Source organism: Myodes glareolus, chromosome 4 (genome assembly GCF_982192425.1).
Source record: "Myodes glareolus chromosome 4, mMyoGla1.1, whole genome shotgun sequence".
Lineage (NCBI taxonomy): Eukaryota > Metazoa > Chordata > Mammalia > Rodentia > Cricetidae > Myodes > Myodes glareolus.
Genome location: NC_142029.1, coordinates 41,971,257 through 41,992,558, shown reverse-complemented (window position 1 = coordinate 41,992,558; position 21,302 = coordinate 41,971,257). Strand labels below are relative to the sequence as shown.

At 33.1% G+C, this 21,302-nt stretch overlaps 1 protein-coding gene across 2 annotated transcripts in view; it reads left to right on the top strand.

The window, feature by feature from the left end:
* Positions 1-21,302, top strand: part of Phip (PHIP subunit of CUL4-Ring ligase complex) — a 119,654-nt gene that overhangs the window by 85,895 nt on the left and 12,457 nt on the right. For both annotated transcript variants that reach the window (XM_085689455.2, XM_085689454.2), the window contains exons 24-38: positions 790-909; positions 3,521-3,628; positions 4,051-4,175; positions 4,301-4,383; positions 6,449-6,560; positions 6,723-6,784; positions 8,822-8,977; positions 9,703-9,823; positions 12,063-12,188; positions 14,817-14,886; positions 15,178-15,228; positions 16,490-16,639; positions 19,398-19,550; positions 20,264-20,427; positions 20,887-21,146. In XM_085689455.2, the coding sequence (XP_085545581.1) occupies positions 790-909; positions 3,521-3,628; positions 4,051-4,175; positions 4,301-4,383; positions 6,449-6,560; positions 6,723-6,784; positions 8,822-8,977; positions 9,703-9,823; positions 12,063-12,188; positions 14,817-14,886; positions 15,178-15,228; positions 16,490-16,639; positions 19,398-19,550; positions 20,264-20,427; positions 20,887-21,146 (1,861 nt within the window). The remainder of the gene's footprint in view (positions 1-789; positions 910-3,520; positions 3,629-4,050; positions 4,176-4,300; positions 4,384-6,448; positions 6,561-6,722; positions 6,785-8,821; positions 8,978-9,702; positions 9,824-12,062; positions 12,189-14,816; positions 14,887-15,177; positions 15,229-16,489; positions 16,640-19,397; positions 19,551-20,263; positions 20,428-20,886; positions 21,147-21,302) is intronic.

The following is a 21,302-nucleotide window of genomic DNA, read 5'->3' as shown; positions in this document are numbered from 1 at the left end:
GTTGTTGTTTAATCCATGGGAGTTAAAAAGTAAAAGACCTGGTTTGACAATACTCATTTCAGAAAAGATGTGTGTGCGTGTGTGTGTGTGTGTGTGTGTGTGTGTGTGTGTGTGTTGGGAAGAGCATAGGTGAGTAAAAGAACAAAATGGCTACTTTCAGGAAAGGAGAAGACCTTTCTGTGGGGGATGCATCCGTATCCCAGCAGGGAGGAAGTGGAAGGAAGGAAAATTAAGAATTCAAGATCAGACTCTACTAACATAACAGGTTTGAAGCCAGTCTGGGTAGCATGTCTAAAAGAGTGAGTGACAAAGACAAAGTAAGAGAAGGAATAAATGCCAGTGGATGAATGAAGATTAAGGAGATTATTCTTAGGTTAATTTTAGTAATGTAATGTCCAATTCATGGAAATAATATTAGCTGCCATAAAAGCAACTAGCTTTCAGAATCCTTCGTACTGCTTAATCTTACTCAGTTACTGCTATCACACTAAGGCTGAGATTTTCGGACTGTTGAACATATTTAATTTATAAGAATTTATTTGAAAGGGAAAGAAATCTCAAGAGTTTATAGTTTGGCATCTTTAAGGATGTTTTTAGAGAGTTTTGTGAAGATTGAGCCTTTTGTTTTTTCTCAAGTGCTCCATCAGTAATATGGAGAAGTTAAATAACCATTGCCAGGTCTGCTGCTTTTCTAGAATAAGGCTTTAATGCTCGAGACTAAAATCTTTGTACAGAGGTCATTTCCTTGTATTTTAAGATATTACTAATGCTGTTCCATACTTTTCTTAGAGATTGGCTGTAGGAGAACTAACTGAAAATGGTCTGACATTAGAAGAATGGTTGCCTTCGACATGGATTACCGATACACTTCCTCGAAGATGTCCATTTGTGCCACAAATGGGTGATGAGGTACTGCAAAACTTTAATTTTAAAAATTATTTAAGTTTTTTCATGTAGTAACCTCAGTATCTTTTTAAATTTTGAAACATAGTTCCAGAAGATTGCAGTAGGTTCCTAAAAAAAGCATCTCATTCCAGTATTGGAAAAATACAACCAAAGATGTAGCAGTAGTATTCATCAGGACTCATATAAATATGTGATAACTTAAATATTATGAAAGAACAGAAACTTTGCTGCCATGTTTAAAACTGACATATTTTGATGAAGGAATTTGATTATTGTTTCTTACTTCTTTTTGTTTTAAGGTTTATTACTACTATTATAAGTTTTTTAAAATATTTTTCTGAGATGTTCATATGAGTATTATATTTATATCATTTCTGTTCCTCCCCAGCTCTTGTGTCTTACCCTTTCAGATTCATGACCTTTTTATTTTTGCTTGTATGTATACACACAGACAACACACACACACTTTATTTATAAATGTGGTCAGCTGGGTCCATTTAATGTTAAATATGTGCATTTTTTAGGACTTATTACTTCCAAGGGACTTGCCCCTGTAGAAAACTGATTCTCCCTCTTCAGATAGTCATTAATTGCGTGTAGCTCTTTATCTATAGGTAGGGCCTTTTGAGGTTTCCTCTATCTATATTCTTAAGTAAAAATGCATTTGTTAATTTAGAATTGAATGTATGGAAAAGATTTAGTACTTTGTTTTCATTCAATTTTATATCAAAAATTTCATTCACTCATATTGATACGTTATCTTTTCTTAAGGTCTATAATCTTAATTTAAGAAACCCCTTTAAACTATAGTTAAGAATTTGAGATTAAGACTACATCAGAATTTCTCAGAACAGTATCTCCTTATTTTATATGCAGATTGAAGAGATGATACCTAGTATCCAACAGATTAATTGTAATAATACTTAAAATAGAGGCTTCATTTTTTTAAAGCATAATAATTGATATTATTATAAAGTAGGAACTAACAATTTTTGAATGAAAATAAGTGGCTCTCCCCACTCTCCATGAGTCTCAGAGACAGTTGGGATGTGACTGACTTTAGTGCCTTTGGCAGCTTCCATGTGCCTCATTGTCTTCTCACAGAGGTAACAGGAACATGAGGTATTTTTCTAGTGTCTGTGGATATTGCTTACTGCAGTGAGACATCTCAAACAGCAGGAGTTAGCTAGTAAAGTGGGAGTGGAAAATATTTGGAGATGACTTAGGAGCTACAGAGTTCAGTAAGTCCAAAGAGTGTGTGCTGAGTGATCAGGTGTTTGCTCAGAAGAAAATGATAGACAAATACAGTACACTCTGGAGAGTTGTGATTTTCCTTGAATGCAGTGTGGAGAATTTTTGCAAGGTTATATGGTCAGACTTGCTTGTGTTTTGTAAGCTGTGGTGTATTACAGTATAACACACTTTTGTCTCTACTCAGGTTTACTTGCAAATGTTCATTGCAGTGAGTCATTGGTCTGGTTTGAAGCTGTGAGGATTTAGGCCCATAGTGTTGCAGTGATACTTCCTAACAAATCATGTAGCCTTAAAATGACATGGCCACAGTTTTAGGATGGTCACACTGTTTGTTTTCTATTCAGATCATCTTTTCAGTTGTTCGTGCTTGAACCTTCATCACTCTCATCTGAGTTGTGAAATCAGTGTCTTAACACTACTTAGCCTCCAGTGATGTCCAAGCAGCACGAGAAGTGAAAAATAAGATGAAATTATGTAGGATAATGGCTGTATAAAATATTACTGATTTTTAAATAAACTTTTCTGGGACTTGATGAGTTGGCTCAGCAAATAAAAACGCTTGTTGCTCTTGCAGAGAACCCAGCTTCAATTCCCAGCACCCACATAGCAGCTCAAAACTTTCTATTCCACTAGTCCCAGGAAATCTGATGCCCTTTTCTGACCTCTGCAGGCACTGGTAGGCATGCAGAAGATACACATACATATAGCCAAAACTTACAAATCTTAAAAAACATAAAAAATTTAAGCAAGTGTTTCTATTTGTAAAAATGAGAAAATTATGTAGTAGCAGACTGTTCAAATACCTGTTCTGCAGGACAACTTCTAGGAGTCCCTTAAGTTTCATCTTGAAATAGAGGCACACATACATCATACACATTAAGGATCAAACTAGATAAATATATTTGCATGTATTTACATATATACATTAAATATTTAAAATATATGAATATTAAAATCTTTTCACACACAATATATGAGAATACAAAATGTTTGGTTTCCAAGTTTTCTACATATGTACAAACGTGATATAAAAGTAGAAACAAAATAATGTGACCATAGCTTAAAGCCCCTGATCATAAGTAACTTTCTTATACTACATGGATTAACTTACTTTGATTCTAAAAATAAAACAATAAAGTCAAAACAAAACAGCTGCACATCTTTTTTTCTGGGTTTATACTCAAAGGAGTTGGTAATTAGAGTGCTTCAGTTTTGACTAAGTGTCTTTAGATAGCTTGAGGACTAACGTTTAAAAATTCAGTATTAGAATTTGTATGTAATGTCTAAATTAGATTTTCTCTTCAATGTTAGTGTTGTCTTATACCTTTATTTTTTATTTCTCTGTATTTATTTATTTTAGGTTTATTATTTCCGACAAGGACATGAAGCATATATTGAAATGGCCCGGAAAAATAAAATTTATAGTATCAATCCTAAAAAACAACCATGGCATAAAATGGAACTAAGGGTATGATATTGGCATATTTCTTGATGCAAAAGATGCTTTTTGAATTATGAAGGAAGTTGTCTGGCTTACTCTTTTTGATTGTAATAAACTGTATGGTGCTGGAGAAACAGTGCAGTGGAAATTGTGCTTACATGAATGTGGGAGGCCCAGAGCAGATCCTTGGCACCCTGAAATGTAGCTGGGTGATGTCTGTCATTTGTGCCCTTCCAGTCCTTTTAGTTCAGCACTTGGGAGGCACAGACAGGGACTCAGGCAAGCTGGTCAGACTGTAGCCAGCCTAGCAAGTTACAGAATCAGTAAGACACTCCTGTCTCAGTTAATAAGGCAGATAGTGATTAAAAAAAAATCCCAGGCATCCACCTCTGGCCTACACAAGTACACGCTTTATTCTACAGAGATAATTCTTGTTTTCTGTATTGTAGGAACAAGAACTGATGAAGATCGTTGGTATAAAGTATGAAGTGGGATTGCCTACCCTTTGCTGCCTTAAACTTGCTTTTCTAGATCCTGATACTGGTAAACTGACCGGTGGATCATTCACCATGAAGTAAGGACTGATACCAAGGCAGTGCTTTGATAGTATTGGAATATTTTTCAAGATTGAAATAATTTGAACATACCTTAGATATTTTTAGGTGTGTGACCTAATCAATCTGTTTCTATTTGTAATAGATACCATGATATGCCTGACGTTATAGATTTCCTAGTCTTGAGACAACAATTTGATGACGCAAAATATAGGCGGTGGAATATAGGTGGGTAATTGATTTAGAAGCCACAGGTGTTCTGCATATCTTCCCCTTTCCTTTAGAAATGACTTACTAATTTTCAAAATTAGGAGAGCCTTTTTTATAATTTTAATATGTCAAAATAGTAAAGTGCCATTTTTAAGTTTTGAGAATGAAATGCTTTTGTTGATGTTTAAATTTCAAAATGAAACATTTTCCATTCCTTTTGTTTAACTGTTACAAAATTACTTTAGAATTTTTGTAAGTTTTTTTTATATTGACTTAAATATTTATCCAATCATATTAGTAGTAAAAATGTGGAAAAAGATGATATTATATCATGAGTTAAAATTTTGAGCTTGGACAAGCATTAAACTGATGTGATTATTCATAGCTGTTTGAAATTGTAACATCATAGATTGTGAGGCTGATAAGCTATTTTAAATTATACAAATGGGAATGTTATTCCTTGACTAGTTCTTAGTTTCAAACAAGTCCACTGTTTAATCTCTTAGAGGAGATTGTAGCAGATGCATCCATGGCATTGCTTAACAAATTGTATCAGTTGGTGTATCAGTCTATTTGTTTCTGGTGCTTTTGGAAGACATTGGCATGTTGTTTTCCATGATTGATCCTGCTAAAGCTTATTTGTAACTGGGCTAAGGAAGCAAACAGGAGCATGAAAAAAAAAAAACAAATTGTAATGACACACATGTATTACATTCCCATAGTGAAAGTGGGTATTTTGTTTCCTTAACTGCAAGAGTAACCCAGAAAGAGGGGAAAGAAGTAAACCAGACATTGGTCTGTTGAGTTCATATTTTTGTAATGTTTTCATTGATTTGAACAATGATCTTAGTCCTAATTTTTTTAAAAATAGCTTCTCTTTAAGTTCACTATCCATAATACACATTTGAGGAACATTGACAGACTTAGTGCATCATGTTTGAATCTAAATTTGGATCTAACTCTCCAAGTCAAAATTGAATGGATTATAATAGGTTGTAAATATTTTCATCATAATTCTTAAAGAATTCTAGTTTAAAAGATTCTTTATTTTTCTGATTTTAACTATTTTATGTATGTTTATACAAATCTTTAAGTCAATTTTTTTTTGTAAAACATGAGAAAACATATTCCTTGAAAATAGTAACTGACCAATTAGTTGGCAGCTTAATTCATTATTTCTAATTGTATGTTAAAAATGAAAAAGCACTTTAGTGGGATACACTTTAAACTGTTTTAACATGGATAATACACTTACTATTGAGTATATGAAGACAGTTAAAAACCAATTAATATATTCGGTTATATGAATTTTTTATTTGAATCCATATCTTTTAGACTTTTGCCTGTGCTAAAAGGAAAAAAACTCAGTACTTTGACAACCACAAAAGAAAAAAATGGTACACACAAGTAAGGAAAGAGTGCCTTGTAGTTTTCATATGACAGCAAGAAGCTGAAAGGATTGACATTTAGAACAGTGACCCTTCCTTGTATTAAAGTTTTTATTGCAAGCAATTTAAGTATTATAACCATAGCAATAGCACAAGGAAATAGACAAAAGGCATACTTTCTTTTCCTACAAGGATGGACAGTTTTCACTTTTGTTTCTTTTTGTTGTTGCCCTTTAGGAAAGTAAGGGACAGTGAGTGTGTGGTGCAGTGTAAGGATGATAGAGATGGAGGGAGTGCTGAGTTTGTTATGGTTTTGCTTTATCTGAAGTCTTGGTTATTTGGGGGAAAATTATACATAAAAAATTAAAAATAAGCTATAACTATTTTTAACCAGAAGTAACCCAAAGTATAAATATGAAACATAGTTCTAATGGTTACTTTATAATACTGCATTTGCAAAAAAAAATGATTAAGATGAAAAGCTTCATTACTATTGATACCTAAGAAATGATGTCAATCACATTTTTGGTATGTGTGCTTATATTCCTGACTTATTATTGGAATATATAGATCATCTGTCTTGTGAAATCATCCACTTTAAGAACCTTAGAGAATTATACTTTAGGAAAAGGTTTTTAACCAAAACCATCAGTACGTGCCAATGTGGTAAGACATATAGGGCTTTTGTTTTTCAGGTGACCGCTTCAGATCAGTCATAGATGATGCCTGGTGGTTTGGAACAATTGAAAGCCAAGAGCCTCTTCAACCCGAGTACCCTGATAGTTTGTTTCAGTGTTACAATGTTTGGTAAGAAAATATTGGTTGTATTTTCAATCAGACCAGGTTTGGGTATTTTTCTTATCTATCAGTAAAGGAGTGAAAATACCTCTTTTAATACTGAAACAATTATTTGTTTAATGTAATCTTAATTTCTAGACTTTTTAATGGAATAATTTTGCTTTCTTAAAGCTGGGACAATGGAGATACAGAAAAGATGAGTCCTTGGGATATGGAACTAATACCTAACAATGGTAGGTGTATGTTAGGTCTGTTGCTTATACCTTGTGGAATTAGAATCAGGAAATAACTTGTAGAAGTTGATTCTTTCCTGCCTTTGTTGCCAAGGATTGTACTTAGACTGTCAGGTTTTATAGAAGGGACCTGTGCCCTCTGAGCCATCTCTTCAGCCCTAGAGGGGTTTTTTGTTTGTTTGTTTGTTTTTTTGGAGGTGAATCCCCACCTTCAGGAGGCAAAGGCAGGAGGATCACCCCATGTATTCAGGCCTAGCGAGGGCTGCATAGTAAGAACTTTACTCATAAAACAAAACTTGATACCATTTAAGGTTATTGTGACTCACGGATATATAATATTCTACATAAGTATTCATTATAAACCTGTTATTAACTATAAAATTAGACAAGGTTCAGCGATGACTATTTTAAGAGGAGGGCCTGCTTGTTTGTCCCAGCCACCCGACTAGCTTACACCGGTAATAACCAAACACTGCTAATTAAAACACTGCGTGGCTATTAGCTCTAACTTCTTATTGGCTAACTCTTACATATTAGTTTGACCGATCTCCATTAATCTGTGTGTTGCCACGTGGCAGTGGCTTACCAGAGATTCTAACCGGCTTCCATCTCAAGCAGAGCATCCATGGCATCTCTCTGACTCTGCATTCTTCTTCCCAGCATTCAGTTCTGTCTTGTCCGCCTACCTAAGTTCTGCCCTATCAGGCCCAAAGCTGTTTCTTTATTCATTAACCAATGAAAGCAACACTTGAGTAGAAGAACCTCCCACACCATTTCTCTTTTTCTTTTAAACAAAAAGGAAGGCTTTAACTTTAATATAGTAAAATTGCATATAACAAAACAGGTATCAAGCAAAAACCACAGTTACTATATTTATATCTAGTTTATCTTTTATCATAACAGGAAAACTATAATAATAACTATCCTTCAACTCCATCAAAGACTCCAGAAGGGCGTAATATTACCTAAGTAAAGAGAAAGTGCATTGTAAGCAACTTACAAAACTCTAGAATTGACAGAGATATCTCACTGCCTGTACAATCACCCAAAGTTCTTCTGTACCATTGGGGCATCCATCTTCAGCCTACAGGCCCATAGTATCCAACAGACTTTTCCATGAAGCAGGAAATTTTAGACAGTTCAGTTACTTTCTTCTATATTCTGCAGAGTGTCTGGCAGACTCTTTCATAAATCAGGAGTCCCAAAAGATCATCTCACCTTTTGACAAGTTTAGCAGTCATCTCTTTGTGGGTTCTTCATGTCCAGTTTAAACAACAGTCCAGGCAAGAGCAGTTTCTTGCCTAAATGGCTAACCAACTCCATAAGGAGCCTCTTCAATGCCCATCTTTCTCAGGAAGTAGCTTGGTGCTGCCAGGAGCAGACGTGTCTCATTATCATGAAAAGTCCTAAGTTATTAAAACATTTTAAATGCCATATTCTGTAGTCTTTGAAAGATAGAAAGAATGCCTATCCATCTGAAATATATCTGTGCACATCTAGAAAATCTAAATAACATGACTACAAACTTGACTTATAGATGATTATCTATTAACCTATATTTCTTAATTATACATTACATTTTTAAATGAACTGCACAATCACAATACCTTAATCAAGAGCATAAAGATATATACATATAACAAGATTGACCTTAAATTTGTATCAATAAACCAAGATCCATACCAATGCAAATTATTCATATTTATATCATATCCCCCTTTAAATGTAAAAGAACATTTATAAACAATATTTGGGAATATGGGCATAGTTTTTTCTCTCCAAACTGCTTTGCTCTGTATGGGGGTGCTGTTAATTATGTCTTTTATGGTGTGTCCTGTGTGCTAGGTTCATCTCAGCAGTTGGGCGAAGTCATTTAGTTTCAAATGTGGCATCTTTAGAATACAAATTTTATTTGCATTTAATAATTCTCCCATTATAAAAATAGTGATTTTTTTGTGACATCAATTATTTCTAAAAGGAAACTCACCAATACATACTAAAGATGTACACTGATAAGTTTTTCTATCTGCGTTTCAGCTGTATTTCCAGAAGAATTGGGTACCAGTGTTCCTTTAACTGATGTTGAATGTAGGTCACTAATCTATAAGCCTCTTGATGGAGAATGGGGAGCCAATCCCAGGGATGAAGAATGTGAAAGAATTGTTGGAGGAATAAATCAGTTGATGACCTTAGGTAATTATTAACAGTGCGTCAGTGTAGTAGATCCAAGATACATGAATTGTTTGTGACTAAATGAGTCTTCCATAAATGCCACGTCTTCCACAAACCAGTCCGTAAAGCCTTCATACAGTCAGATGACACGATATGAACTGGAGGAGTGTAATCAAAAGTTGAGTTTGGTTATTTGGTTAGGAATGCTTGTTTTCTCCTTGCTTGACAAGTCTTTGCAAAGGGACAAAACATGGAATGTGGACTGATTTTCCTGGTTTGTGAAAATGAAAGTAAACAGTGACATAAAACTTGCTTTTGGATTCTGGGCTTTGAAAGAGATCGTTGTGATTTTAACAACCTGTACTAGAAGTTCAGAATCAGCTTCAAAAGACATAGGGAGAAGTTAAAAGTAAGAACTGAAGACTTTGGACGTGTTGTTATATATTCAAATCTAGAAATTTTGTTTTTGTATTTTTCTCTCTCCCTATGTTGCTGAGGATCCGTCTGAGGGCCTTGCACATAGGAGGCGAATGCTGGACCACTGAGCTGTATACAGCCCCAAAGTAATAAAATGAAATACTTTATAAAAGTCCTTATAAATACCATCAGTATTTTAGATTTAAAGTAGTTTTTTAAAAAGTGATCTTTGTGCTGATAAGTTGACATATTTATCTATTTTTTTTGATCCTAATGTATCGGTGAATTTTAAAATGCAAAAAATAGATTTATAACCTTATTTATTTTAGATATTGCTTCAGCATTTGTGGCCCCTGTGGATCTGCAAGCTTATCCCATGTATTGCACTGTGGTGGCATATCCAACGGATCTAAGTACAATTAAACAAAGACTGGAAAACAGGTTTTACAGGTTAGAGCCATTTGATGTTGCTGATAACAAAAGAACTCTAAAACCCTCTCAGTTTTGTGTATATACAGATGGGAATGAATCCCATAGTGATCAAGTGAAACTATGAAATACAAACCATCAACTTCTGAGTAGGTCCTTGTACTCTCTGTATTTCTCGAGAGTTTTCCTACAATGTTGATGTTGCTCATCTATGGGATTTTGAATGTATACTTAATTCTCTTATAGGCTTTTTATAAATCAAGCCAAAGATTTCATTTCTCCTAGTAATATAGTAGAATATTGAGTAGATTTCCTGTAAATCCTTATGTGTTTATTGAGCTTTTGAATGTCTGAAAATACAATTAGAAAGCAGTCACAAAATTTTTTATAGTTTTTGCTTAAGCTATTATGGTTAGTTTGCTTCTTGAGGATAACAGTTTTTGGTTGCCGGTGAGTTCTTTAATTTTCTTGAGACAGTCTCATTATGTTGATTTTCATGTAGACCCTACTGGCCTTTAAGTTACCTTCCTCTGCCTCCCAAGTGCTGGGATTAAAGTCTGCATACAATACTTGCAGAAGAAATATGCTTAAATCTATAGTTTGGAGTGAAATTGTATTTTTTTTATCTTTTTCTTTTCTTAGTATCTATTGCTTAATAGACCAACATTTCAGTGTACAAAATAATTGCATTAAAAATTCTTTTTATGATGAGTTGTATATGATCAGTGTTTTACTCTTTTTCTATGTTAAGTAAGTTTTAATTCATACCCTAGACTAATGTTTTTCTATAAGAAAAGAACCTTGGTTCTCTTACTGCTGTAAGCTATATCTTTGAATAGAGCACTGAAAACACTGCTTTGTCTTTACTGAGTAACATAGGCTTTCTCAGTAGCAGTGTTATCTTCTGATGTTGAGAACCAATGGAGCAAAGTAAAATAGAATTCAACTTGTTTTGAAAGATGTTCTTACTAGTATTAGATTCACTTGCTGTTTATTATTATTGGTAATTCTTCATAGACATATGAACAAATCCCTTTGATATGTTGTTTGCCACCCTATCTTCAAGGCTTCTACTGTCAGGTGCTGAATTTGAGAAGAATAAATGGAAAATATTAACTGTGTTCCTAGACCAGGAATTGCTAAGACTTAGGTGAATTTATATATAGTGCTTCAGGATAAAGGAGAACATGGGAGATTGTGAGAGAGATTCACTAGTTGTTGAATTACAGCTTGCAAAAGGAGTTAGCATTTCCATCTATTGTTAATATTCTCATAGACACACTGCGAAAACATGCTGATTTCTAAAGTGTAATTTATTTTCAAGATGCAGTTATGTATTAAATAGGCTTCTTTATAACCAGTTAACAATAAAAAGGAACTTATGCATGTATAAATAGAATTCACTTGTTTTCCAACCTAAAACATTTAAAAAGCTGAGTTATATACTTATTTAATATAATGTTATCAAATAGTATTACATTGTTTTTAAAGTTTTTATATTTTGTGTCTTTACAGTTTGTGTTTCTTCTGATGCTATTCATTTCTTGGTTAAACTACTATAAGTTTTGTCTACTAGTAGTTTAATGGTTTATGTTTTTAAATGCACAGAAGTTCTTATCTATGTTTTTATAGCTACAATTGCATGTTTTTAATTCTATGTAATTGCATCTGTTCACAAATCGGTAAGATTAACTGTTAAGCAGTTGCATTGTATTCTCAGAAAGTGTCTTCAGATTTTCCTTTACTTTCAGAAATAAAATTACCAAGCCCCAGAATCTTTTTTTTAGTTTTGCCAAATGTTTAGAAATAATCTTTCTTGCAGATCAGATTCTCATCATCTTTTTATGTTTTACAAGCAATCTATTGATTATATCTTTAGTTAATTACCATTAGTATAATTAAGATGGTTTCCTTTCTCTATGGAAATGAGCGGAGGAAGTGATACCATACTTTTCAGAAATGAGTAAAACTAAAAACTATAAACTTACTCCTCTTCTGCCACTATTCCTGTAGAAGCCACCACTTTTAAAAAGCAAAATTGTTAATAGTTTGGTGTGTCTTATTCCAGACATTGTCTATACAATAAATTTTTCTCTCAATGAATGAGTTTGATTTTTATTATAATTACTATTTTAGAGATAGGTTTTTAATATGTGAGCAGTATGTTTTAGAATGAAACTGAAAAGTCAGTTGTCATAATTTCAATATGTGCACATATGTATAAATGCGAGATTAAAATTTCTATATTTATCTTTTTAAGGCGCGTCTCATCCCTTATGTGGGAAGTTCGATATATAGAACATAATACACGAACGTTTAACGAGCCAGGAAGCCCAATTGTGAAATCTGCTAAGTTTGTTACTGATCTTCTTCTGCATTTTATAAAGTGAGTTAAACATTTTTCAGTATAATAGTTGTAATAATTAATGATGTGATTTTTAAAATGTGAAATAATTTAAAGTATAAAGTGCTAAAATGTAAACTGCAGTCATCTTTTACATAGGTGATATTGTCACATAAGCATAGTTAATTTTTTTAAAATAAGAAATATGCCTTTTATTCCAGTACCAGGGAGGCAGAAAGAGTGAACCTATGTGAGTTTGTGGCCAGCATAGTCTATTTATACCGTTCCAGGTCAGCTAGATCTACGCAATAAGGTCCTATCTCAGAAAAAGAAAGTAAAATGTAAAATCACCTCCAAACATTTAGTCATAAAAATCTTAATTATATTGCCTATGTGTTCATGGATTCCTTTACCTTCATGAATGTGGATGCACCACATGCATGCAGTGTTTACAGAAGCCAGAAGAAGGTGTCAGATCTTCTAAAACTGGAGTGACAAATGGTTTTTAGCTGCCATATGATTGTTGAGAGCCAAACCAGGGTTTTCTATAAGATCAGCAAGTGCTCTTAACTACTGAACTGTCTAACTTTTTGCTATTAATAATAATAATAAATATTTAATGAATGGAATATTTTTATCTTTCATTGCTTCTTCTAAACCATGTATAATCTTACAGGTGATGGAGATTATTATCTGACATTTCTAATTGAGGAAATTTGTCTCAGCCAAATTGCCTATTTAAATGAATGCCTGCATTTGATTTGACAACTTTACATTTTAACATCATACATATTTACTCTGTCACATTTATTAACAGAATATTAGTCAGTACAGCAAGGCACTAAATTTGAATTTCCAGTATTGAAGTCATCACAGCTATTGAGGAAGCTGAGGTAGAGTTAGGAATGGCCCAGCCATCATTAAGACATTATTCTTGCTTTCTTACTGTTCTGGATCTTGCTCTCACTTTCTAACCTTAAACTCAAATCTGCCTGTCTTTGCTTCCAAAGGTTAGGATTGAAGCGGTGATATCTCAAGTACATTACTAATGGTGGCCATTTAAAGCAGAAACACTTCCTCCGTTACTCACCTGTTATGTGTTCTTAGAGTGGATTGAGCCATAGAAATTGAAGCCAAAGTCATAAATAAAATTTTGGTGTAAAAGACTGTTTCAATTGCATATTAATGTTACTATTTTGTTGGAAAATTTTGTTTTTCTGTTTAAAATAAGGTAATATTGTATTCTATCCAGCTTTTATTTTTATATATTAGAGAAAATATTCACTTTTAAACCAGTGGTTCTGAACCTGTAGGTCATGACCCCTTTGGGGATCAATATCCAATATACTACGTATCAGATATTTGCATTACAGTTCATAACAGTAGTTAAATTACAGTTATGAAGTAGCAATAAATTAATTTGATGGTTGGGGGTCACAACAGTTTGAGGAACTGTGTTAAAGAGTCACAGCATTAGGAAGATTGAGAACCACTGTTTTAAGCAAAAGTTCTAAACATAACCTTAGGATTCATCCATTTTCTTTGAAATCAGTGGTTTTTTGCTGAGTTACAGGTAGTTCCTATACAAGATTAATAACAAAATTACTGAGTAAGTAATTATAAAGTAATTTGATTTAGTTATATTGTGATGATACTACACCATGAGACCCTGTTTCTACAGTGTCCTGTGATATTTCTCTGTTCTCTATGTGGTTTGGGGGACTTCTAATACTTACTGTGCTTTTGCCTTTTTTGAGTGAAGTTGGTAACATGTACTCATTACCTAGGGAACTCTTTTCTGTGACATCTCTTTGAAACAGTCTATAGAATTATGTAATCAATTCATTTTTAAATGAAGGAGAGGACAATCAGTTCATTTTAAATGAAGGATTCGTCTATGAAACACGTTGCTTTCAAATAGTTATTTTGTGGCTGGAGATTTAGCTTAGTGATTAAGCACTATAGTAGCTTTTGATAGACCCTAAGTTCAGTTACCAGTACCATCAACAAAGTAAAAGTCATGCCATTATGAAGTGCAGGTTAATATAGATTTAAAGAATTTATATTACATATCTCTAAAAGTAAATAATTGACTTTTTTAGATACAAATATAATTTGTAGCTAATAGCTTTTAAGATATTCTTTGAAATTTTGATTTATACTTTTTAGTTGACTGTTTAGCACATTCTTTAAGATAGATATATTGAAAGTAATGTAGTAAGTATTTGGTAATAAAATAATCATACTTTGTTTTTGTCATAGAATTTTATGAGATAACTAAAAGTTGCTGTAAGGATGCTGATCTAATTCATAGCAAGGATAAGGGAAATAAAGAGCATAGTAGAAGAATGTTAAGGTCACAAATAATGCAGATGCTGATTAAGTCAAAAGTTGGATCAGAGGAAAGACATTCTGGGAGTAAGCAGTAGAATTATGTGAGTTGATAAAAATTATTGGGACTGAGTTGTTGAGGCCAGTGAGATACCTTAGTAGATGTGGATCTTGCAACCCACCCTAACAGTCTGAATTTAGTTTCAGGAGCCCACAAGTGGAAGGGGAGTTGTAGTCAACAAATGGAAAAGTTGTTTGACTTAAAGTTTTTGTATAAAATCTAGTTTTTATACAAATTCTTAAAAATCACAACATCAACATTTTTTTGTTGTTATTTAGGGATCAGACTTGTTATAACATAATTCCACTTTACAACTCAATGAAGAAGAAAGTTTTGTCTGACTCTGAGGTATGTAACATTATAGTATACTAAATATTTAGTGTAGGAGTTTTCAGGTTAAAGTTAGAAAATTGGTATGCCCAGCATAATATTGTTTACTGTTGCTATCATATTTAAAATTTACATTTTTGAAATTAAGTAAATTAAGATTGAAAACAGATTTTTAAAGTGGAGAGACTTCACTAACTCAGTGATGTACCATAAGATAAACGTTATGAATTTTCTAAGATATGAAAGGAATAACTACCAAATGATGAGATATAGGATGATTCATGAATTGAATGTTTTATTGCCTCAAAGGAAGAAGAGAAAGATGCTGATGTACCTGGAACTTCTACCCGAAAAAGGAAGGTAACAACATTTTGGTTTTTGATAACATTTGTTTTTACAAAAGTGTTTTTGTGGGGACTGGAGAAACGGCTCAGAGGTTAAGAGCACTGACTACTTTTCCAGAGGTCCTGAGTTCAATTCCCAGCAACCACATGGTGGCTCACAGCCATCTTTAATGAGATCTGGTGCCCCCTTCTGGCATGCAAGCATACATGGAAGGAAAGTTGTATACATAATAAATAAATTTCTAAAAAAAAGTGTTTTTGTTGTATTAATGTATATCAAAAGCTTATTCTTTTATTCTTAGTAACATAAAAGTAATTTAAGTGTTAAAATTTTAATTATAAAATAAATATTTTTGAGAAATACTAGTATTTTATTTGAATTAATATTTTGTATGGATTGAATACCCCTAATCTAAAAATCTGATATTCAGAATCTTCAAAAACTTTATTGGCTTGAGCACTGACACTTAAAAATTTTTTTATTTTGGTTTTCAGGTTTTTTATTTTTCATTAGTGTTCCTCAGCCAACAAATACTACAAAAACAAAATTTTTCAAATATAAACACTTCTCATGCCAAGCTTTTCAGACCAGGGGTGCTCAGTCTGTGCCTAATTACCTAAGATTGTACATATAAATAAATACAAATTGGTACTAGTGTGGTATCTTAGTAAGGTGGGTACTTGTTCTGTAGACATCAGGACTTGAGTTTAATCTTAAGCACCCACATAAAAAGCCAGATGTGTGTAGCTCAATTGCAATTCCAGTGTTGGGGTGAAGGGGTGAAAACAAAAGGTTCCCTGGGGCTGACTAGTCAGTGAGCCCAATGCCCCTGTAAGAATCTCTGAATAAACTAGGTTTTCAGTGGTTGAAAGCGGAAACAGGTTGGTTTCCAGCCCCGTGTTGCACAGTTAGCAACCACTCTTGCTCCAGGGGTGAGGGTTTGTCTAATGCATATAGCCTTTGCAGGCATGTACACGTTAGTGAACGTAATTAAAAATAAACTCAATCGTTGGGCATGGTGACACACATCTTTAATCTCAGCACTAGAGAGGCAGAGGCAGGCAGATCTGTATGAGTTTGAGAGAGTCAGGGCTGCATAGAGAGACTATTTTTTAAAAATGTAGAATAAGTACTTAAAGAATGAAAACACAGATGATGGCTCCTGAAGGCACCAGATGTGTCACATAGAGCTCACATATGTTCACACACACTCCAAAATAAATGAATTGTATTCCATAATAACTGTTAATAATGTACTTCTGTGTTTTTTTTTCAGGATCATCAACCTAGGAGAAGGTTGCGCAACAGAGCTCAGTCTTATGATATTCAAGCATGGAAGAAACAATGTCAAGAATTGTTAAATCTCATATTTCAGTGTGAAGATTCAGAACCTTTTAGACAGCCAGTAGATCTTCTTGAATATCCAGTAAGAATTTCTAAAATGACTTTTATACTGCTGTCTGTGATTCAACTAATTTTTATTGCTCTACTTCGTTTCCTCATGAGTTCATACATGTTCTCATTACCTATTCAGTTGCAAAGAACTCTTAAATTGGGAAGCGTGGTAAAATGAAAGAGACTTAAAATACGCCTCTAAAGAACTGGTTTATGCAACTAGCTATTCTCTTAACTTAGAGTAAATAACTTAGTTTTCCCATGTGAATATAATTTTTACTAGCTGTGCTAGTTTGCTTTCTTTTACCACTTTAATGAACACCGTGAGCAAAAACAACTTGAGGAGGGAACGGATTATTTCATTTACAGATTATTTGATTTAGATCATTTAGGGAAAGTCAGGGCAAGAACTGAAGCAAAAGTTGTGGAGGAATGCTGCTTACTGCCTTGTTCAGCTACCTCTCTTACACAACCCAGGATTGTCTGCACAGAGTTAGCACCAAAGAGGGCCGAGCCCTTCCACATCATTCATTTATCAAGAAAATGTTCTCTATAGATCTAAGTACACACCAATTTGATGGAAGTGATTTGTTAACTGACTTATCACTTTCCATATAATTCTACTTGTGTCATGTTGACCAAAAAAAAAAAAAAAACTTTTCCAGCACAAATTCTTTAATTCTATATACTTATTCTAAGAACTTAACAGTGATTATTTAGAAAAGAAAAAAAAATAATACCTATTTTTCTCATGAAGTGATGTTGATGAAATGAAAATACAAAATAGTTTTGTAATGATGAAACACTGTATACAAATATCACTTGATAATAATGCCAGTGTGTGAACTTTAGAGAAGTTATGGCTAAAAGTGTTGGGATTACATGATCTAGCTGTTCGTAATTGCAGAGACATAGAAATCTCAGTCTGAGTTGAAATGATGTATATTTTTTGATTCTTCTTGTTAGGAATCTGGGATTTTACAGTTTTATGTGGCGTCACAGCCTAGATATGGTTTCATTTAGCTTCATTATTTCCTTTTTATATAGGCACATTAATTTGAAATGGTGAATATAGAGAATATTTTTAATTTTAATTTTTATTTTTGAAAGCCAGAAACAGACACTTTAAATGTGCAAAAGAAATGTTTAATTGTAACAGTGGAATAAATTGGGTTAATGAGAAACTCACCTTCCCAGGATTCCAGCATTCAGTTTGTGCTATATACAGTGCTCTGATTTTCAAAAGCTAGGCTTTTGAAAAGCTTTATTTCCGGAAAATTTGCTTTAGTTTTAAAACATGATTTACAATTTACTTGTTGCTATTAGTTGTTTTTGTTTTGAGTCTTAATCTTTTTATTCTAGAGATAAAAATATTAACCCTATGCAGAAACAAATGATTCCTTGGGGTGTGGTTAAGAAAAAATTGAAAACCCGCTCTATACCAACTGAGGAGGATTTGCACTCTGATTAACAATCTAATTCCTTACACAACCAAGGTCATTTTGTCTCTGGTGTGAGAGAGATATTTCATTTAATGTATGGGCTTAGAATCTAAATTTATATTATGATTATGGTGGTATACAAAATGAAATTATAAAATCTCTTTGAGTAAAATATGAAAAGGTTGTGAGGGAAAGTAAAAGACAAAAATCAGTAAGTGGGAAAAAAAACAGTAAAAAGTCATATTCATTGAACTTATTAAGAAAGTGTGTATCTAACCATAATAGAATTAGAGTAAAAATCATGAACAGGAAAATTTCCAAGGATTATGATCAAATTGGCCTGGAATTCATAGTCCTTTTGTCTCTGCCACCCAGTTCTGAATTACTATACACACTTCTACCATATCAGGACCAGTGCTTAGTCGCTGACAAGTTTGTAGTAATTAAAAAATTACCTCAATGAAAATGAGTACAAATTGAATATCAGAATTTGCAGAATGCACCAAAGTAGTGTAGGGAATTTTAAAACTGTGTATCGCAGTGTATCAGAACTCTTGAAATCAATAATGCATATTCACTTCTTAGTATAGAAAAGGAAGAGTAAATGCAAAAGGAAGTGTGACTGAAATAATCAAAAGCTGAAATCAGTGCTATTAAAAAGGTTCCGTATACTCTGTAATACATTACTAGTTGTACACTGCGGTGATCATTAGCTCCTCTTTTATCTCTTGTTTTGTTCCATCTTATTGCCTTATTTTATATCCAGAGTGCAGGCTTTTTGATGTCTATGTGTATTATTATTGTTTATTTAAAAATACATAATTTGGTAAATTCTGAAACTTGGAAATTACTCTAACTTCAAAGCCTCTATATTGATGGAATGTTTTGAGTTATAGATTTTTTTTTTACATATTAGTATTTTGACTTCATGTATGTATGTATGCCATGTGTATGCCTGATGCTTGAAGAATTCAGAAGAGAGCATTGGATTCCCTGAACTCAAAGGATGATCATGAGCCACCTTGTGGGTGCTGGAAACTGAGTCCTGGTTCCCTGCAAGAACAGCAAGTGCTCTTATCTACTGAACCATCTGTCTAGCCCTACTTTGATTGTATAATTTTTATATTTATATATTGTATCATTTTTATACTTTTATAGTACTTCAATGAGCATTTGTTAGATTTATAAGTGAACTGAAGTATTTAAGGTTTTACGGGGTTTTTTTTTTTTGAATAAATGATTATTAATAGTTTTGTGACTTGACTTCCAGAAATCCTATGAATTCCTGTGCTGGGAAAGGATACTTTGGTAGTAATACTAGTACTATTTTCTTTCTTTCTCTCTTAGGACTACAGAGACATCATTGACACTCCAATGGACTTTGCTACTGTCAGAGAAACTTTAGAGGCTGGGAATTACGAGTCACCGATGGAGTTATGTAAAGATGTTAGGCTCATTTTTAGTAATTCTAAAGCATATACACCAAGCAAAAGATCAAGGGTAGGTCATCAGATTATTTTCTTGTGTTCGAATGATGCCAAATCTCTGAATATGTTTACTTAAAACTTTATATAAAATTAACTGGCTATATGTTTTTACTTTTAATGATGACCTGCTTTCTGCTGTGTTTTTTTTTTTGTTTGTTTGTTTGTTTTGGGTTTTTTGTGATGCAGACAGATGTTATTTAAGCATTGCTGTTACTTCAGAAATAGTTACTTTTAAAGGCCATATGATTGTCTTGTTAAATAGAGCCTTCTGGTCTTAACTTTTTTACCTAATTCCATATTAATGAGTAGAAACAATTGATAATGAGTTGTAAAAGTTGAGCCAGCCACTTACCTTTGATTAGAACACAGCTTCACAAAATAGGCAGTACAAAAGTGAAGAGATCATATTGATGATAGTCTTAGGTAGCAAGGGAATGAGTTTCCAATCTTTAGGGATAGTTTATATATGATAGAGTTCACAAAGAGGAATTCTGCTGTTCTTCTAACTTGAGAATCTTTTCTGTTAAATCTCAAATGTCTAAATTCAAAATAATTTAGTTGTAAAAAATATTTTAGTTTACTTTGTATCAGAAGAGACTGAAAAGAAATACACCAGTTTTTAAATTCTAGAAAATTTTACTAGAAAAATATTTATAGTCTTTACTAAATAGACATTTTTTTTGAAGAATGTTAAACCAGTTTTATGAATTTTTTTTCTCTCTATAGATTTACAGCATGAGTTTACGCCTGTCTGCTTTCTTTGAAGAACACATTAGTTCAGTTTTGTCAGATTATAAGTCTGCTCTCCGTTTTCATAAAAGAAATACCATACCCAAAAGGAGGAAGAAACGAAATAGAAGCAGCTCCCTTTCCAGCAGTGCTGCATCAAGGTATTTAGTGTCTTTTAGATGATATTAGCTAACCTGTGACTTTGTTGTCCAAAATGGCAGATCTTGGTGGTTTTTAATGCTTCCTTTACTATTCCCTATATTTCAGAAGGATAAATTTGACATGCAAGTTCCTATGGTGGAGGATTTTTATTCTTTTAAACTAAAGCTTTACTGGTGTAAGTGCTTAAATTCAAACTGCTAAATCTATACAGTAAAACAGCATTTTTAGGATAGTGATGGCATCATGCTTTCTGCCATATAACTGTAGCATTTATGATGATCCTTCACTAAATATTCACTTTTCAAAGGCTCACAACCATATGAAATCCACTACAAATCTCATATTTTAACATATTTCATGATATTATAAATATTGAATTGAACAGTATTATAAAATTCTTAACATATATATGGAGAATTGTTAAGAGTGACTAACAGTGTAATCTAATCTTATTACAGCCCTGAGAGGAAAAAAAGGATCTTAAAACCCCAGCTGAAGTCTGAACTATCTACCTCTTCATTCTCTGTACCTACACGATCAGTGCTGCCAAGGCATAATGCTGCTCAGATAAATGGTAAACCAGAATCCAATTTTGTGGTTCGGACCAGGAGCAACCGTGTGACTGTAGATCCAGCTACCACTGAGCAGCCATCTACATCATCAGCCACAAAAACTTTTATTTCAAAAACTAATACATCTGCCATGCCAGGAAAAACAAGTAAGTTTTAATCACAATGTAATCTAGGTGTAATTTCTCTCTAAGAAAAACTTTGATTTTTAACATGGGTTTCAATAATTACCTGAAGCTGCTGTTGTTTTCTTTATTGTTTTTCCTCTTTCTGAAAAATTGGTTAAGTGAGGAAAAAAAATTGAG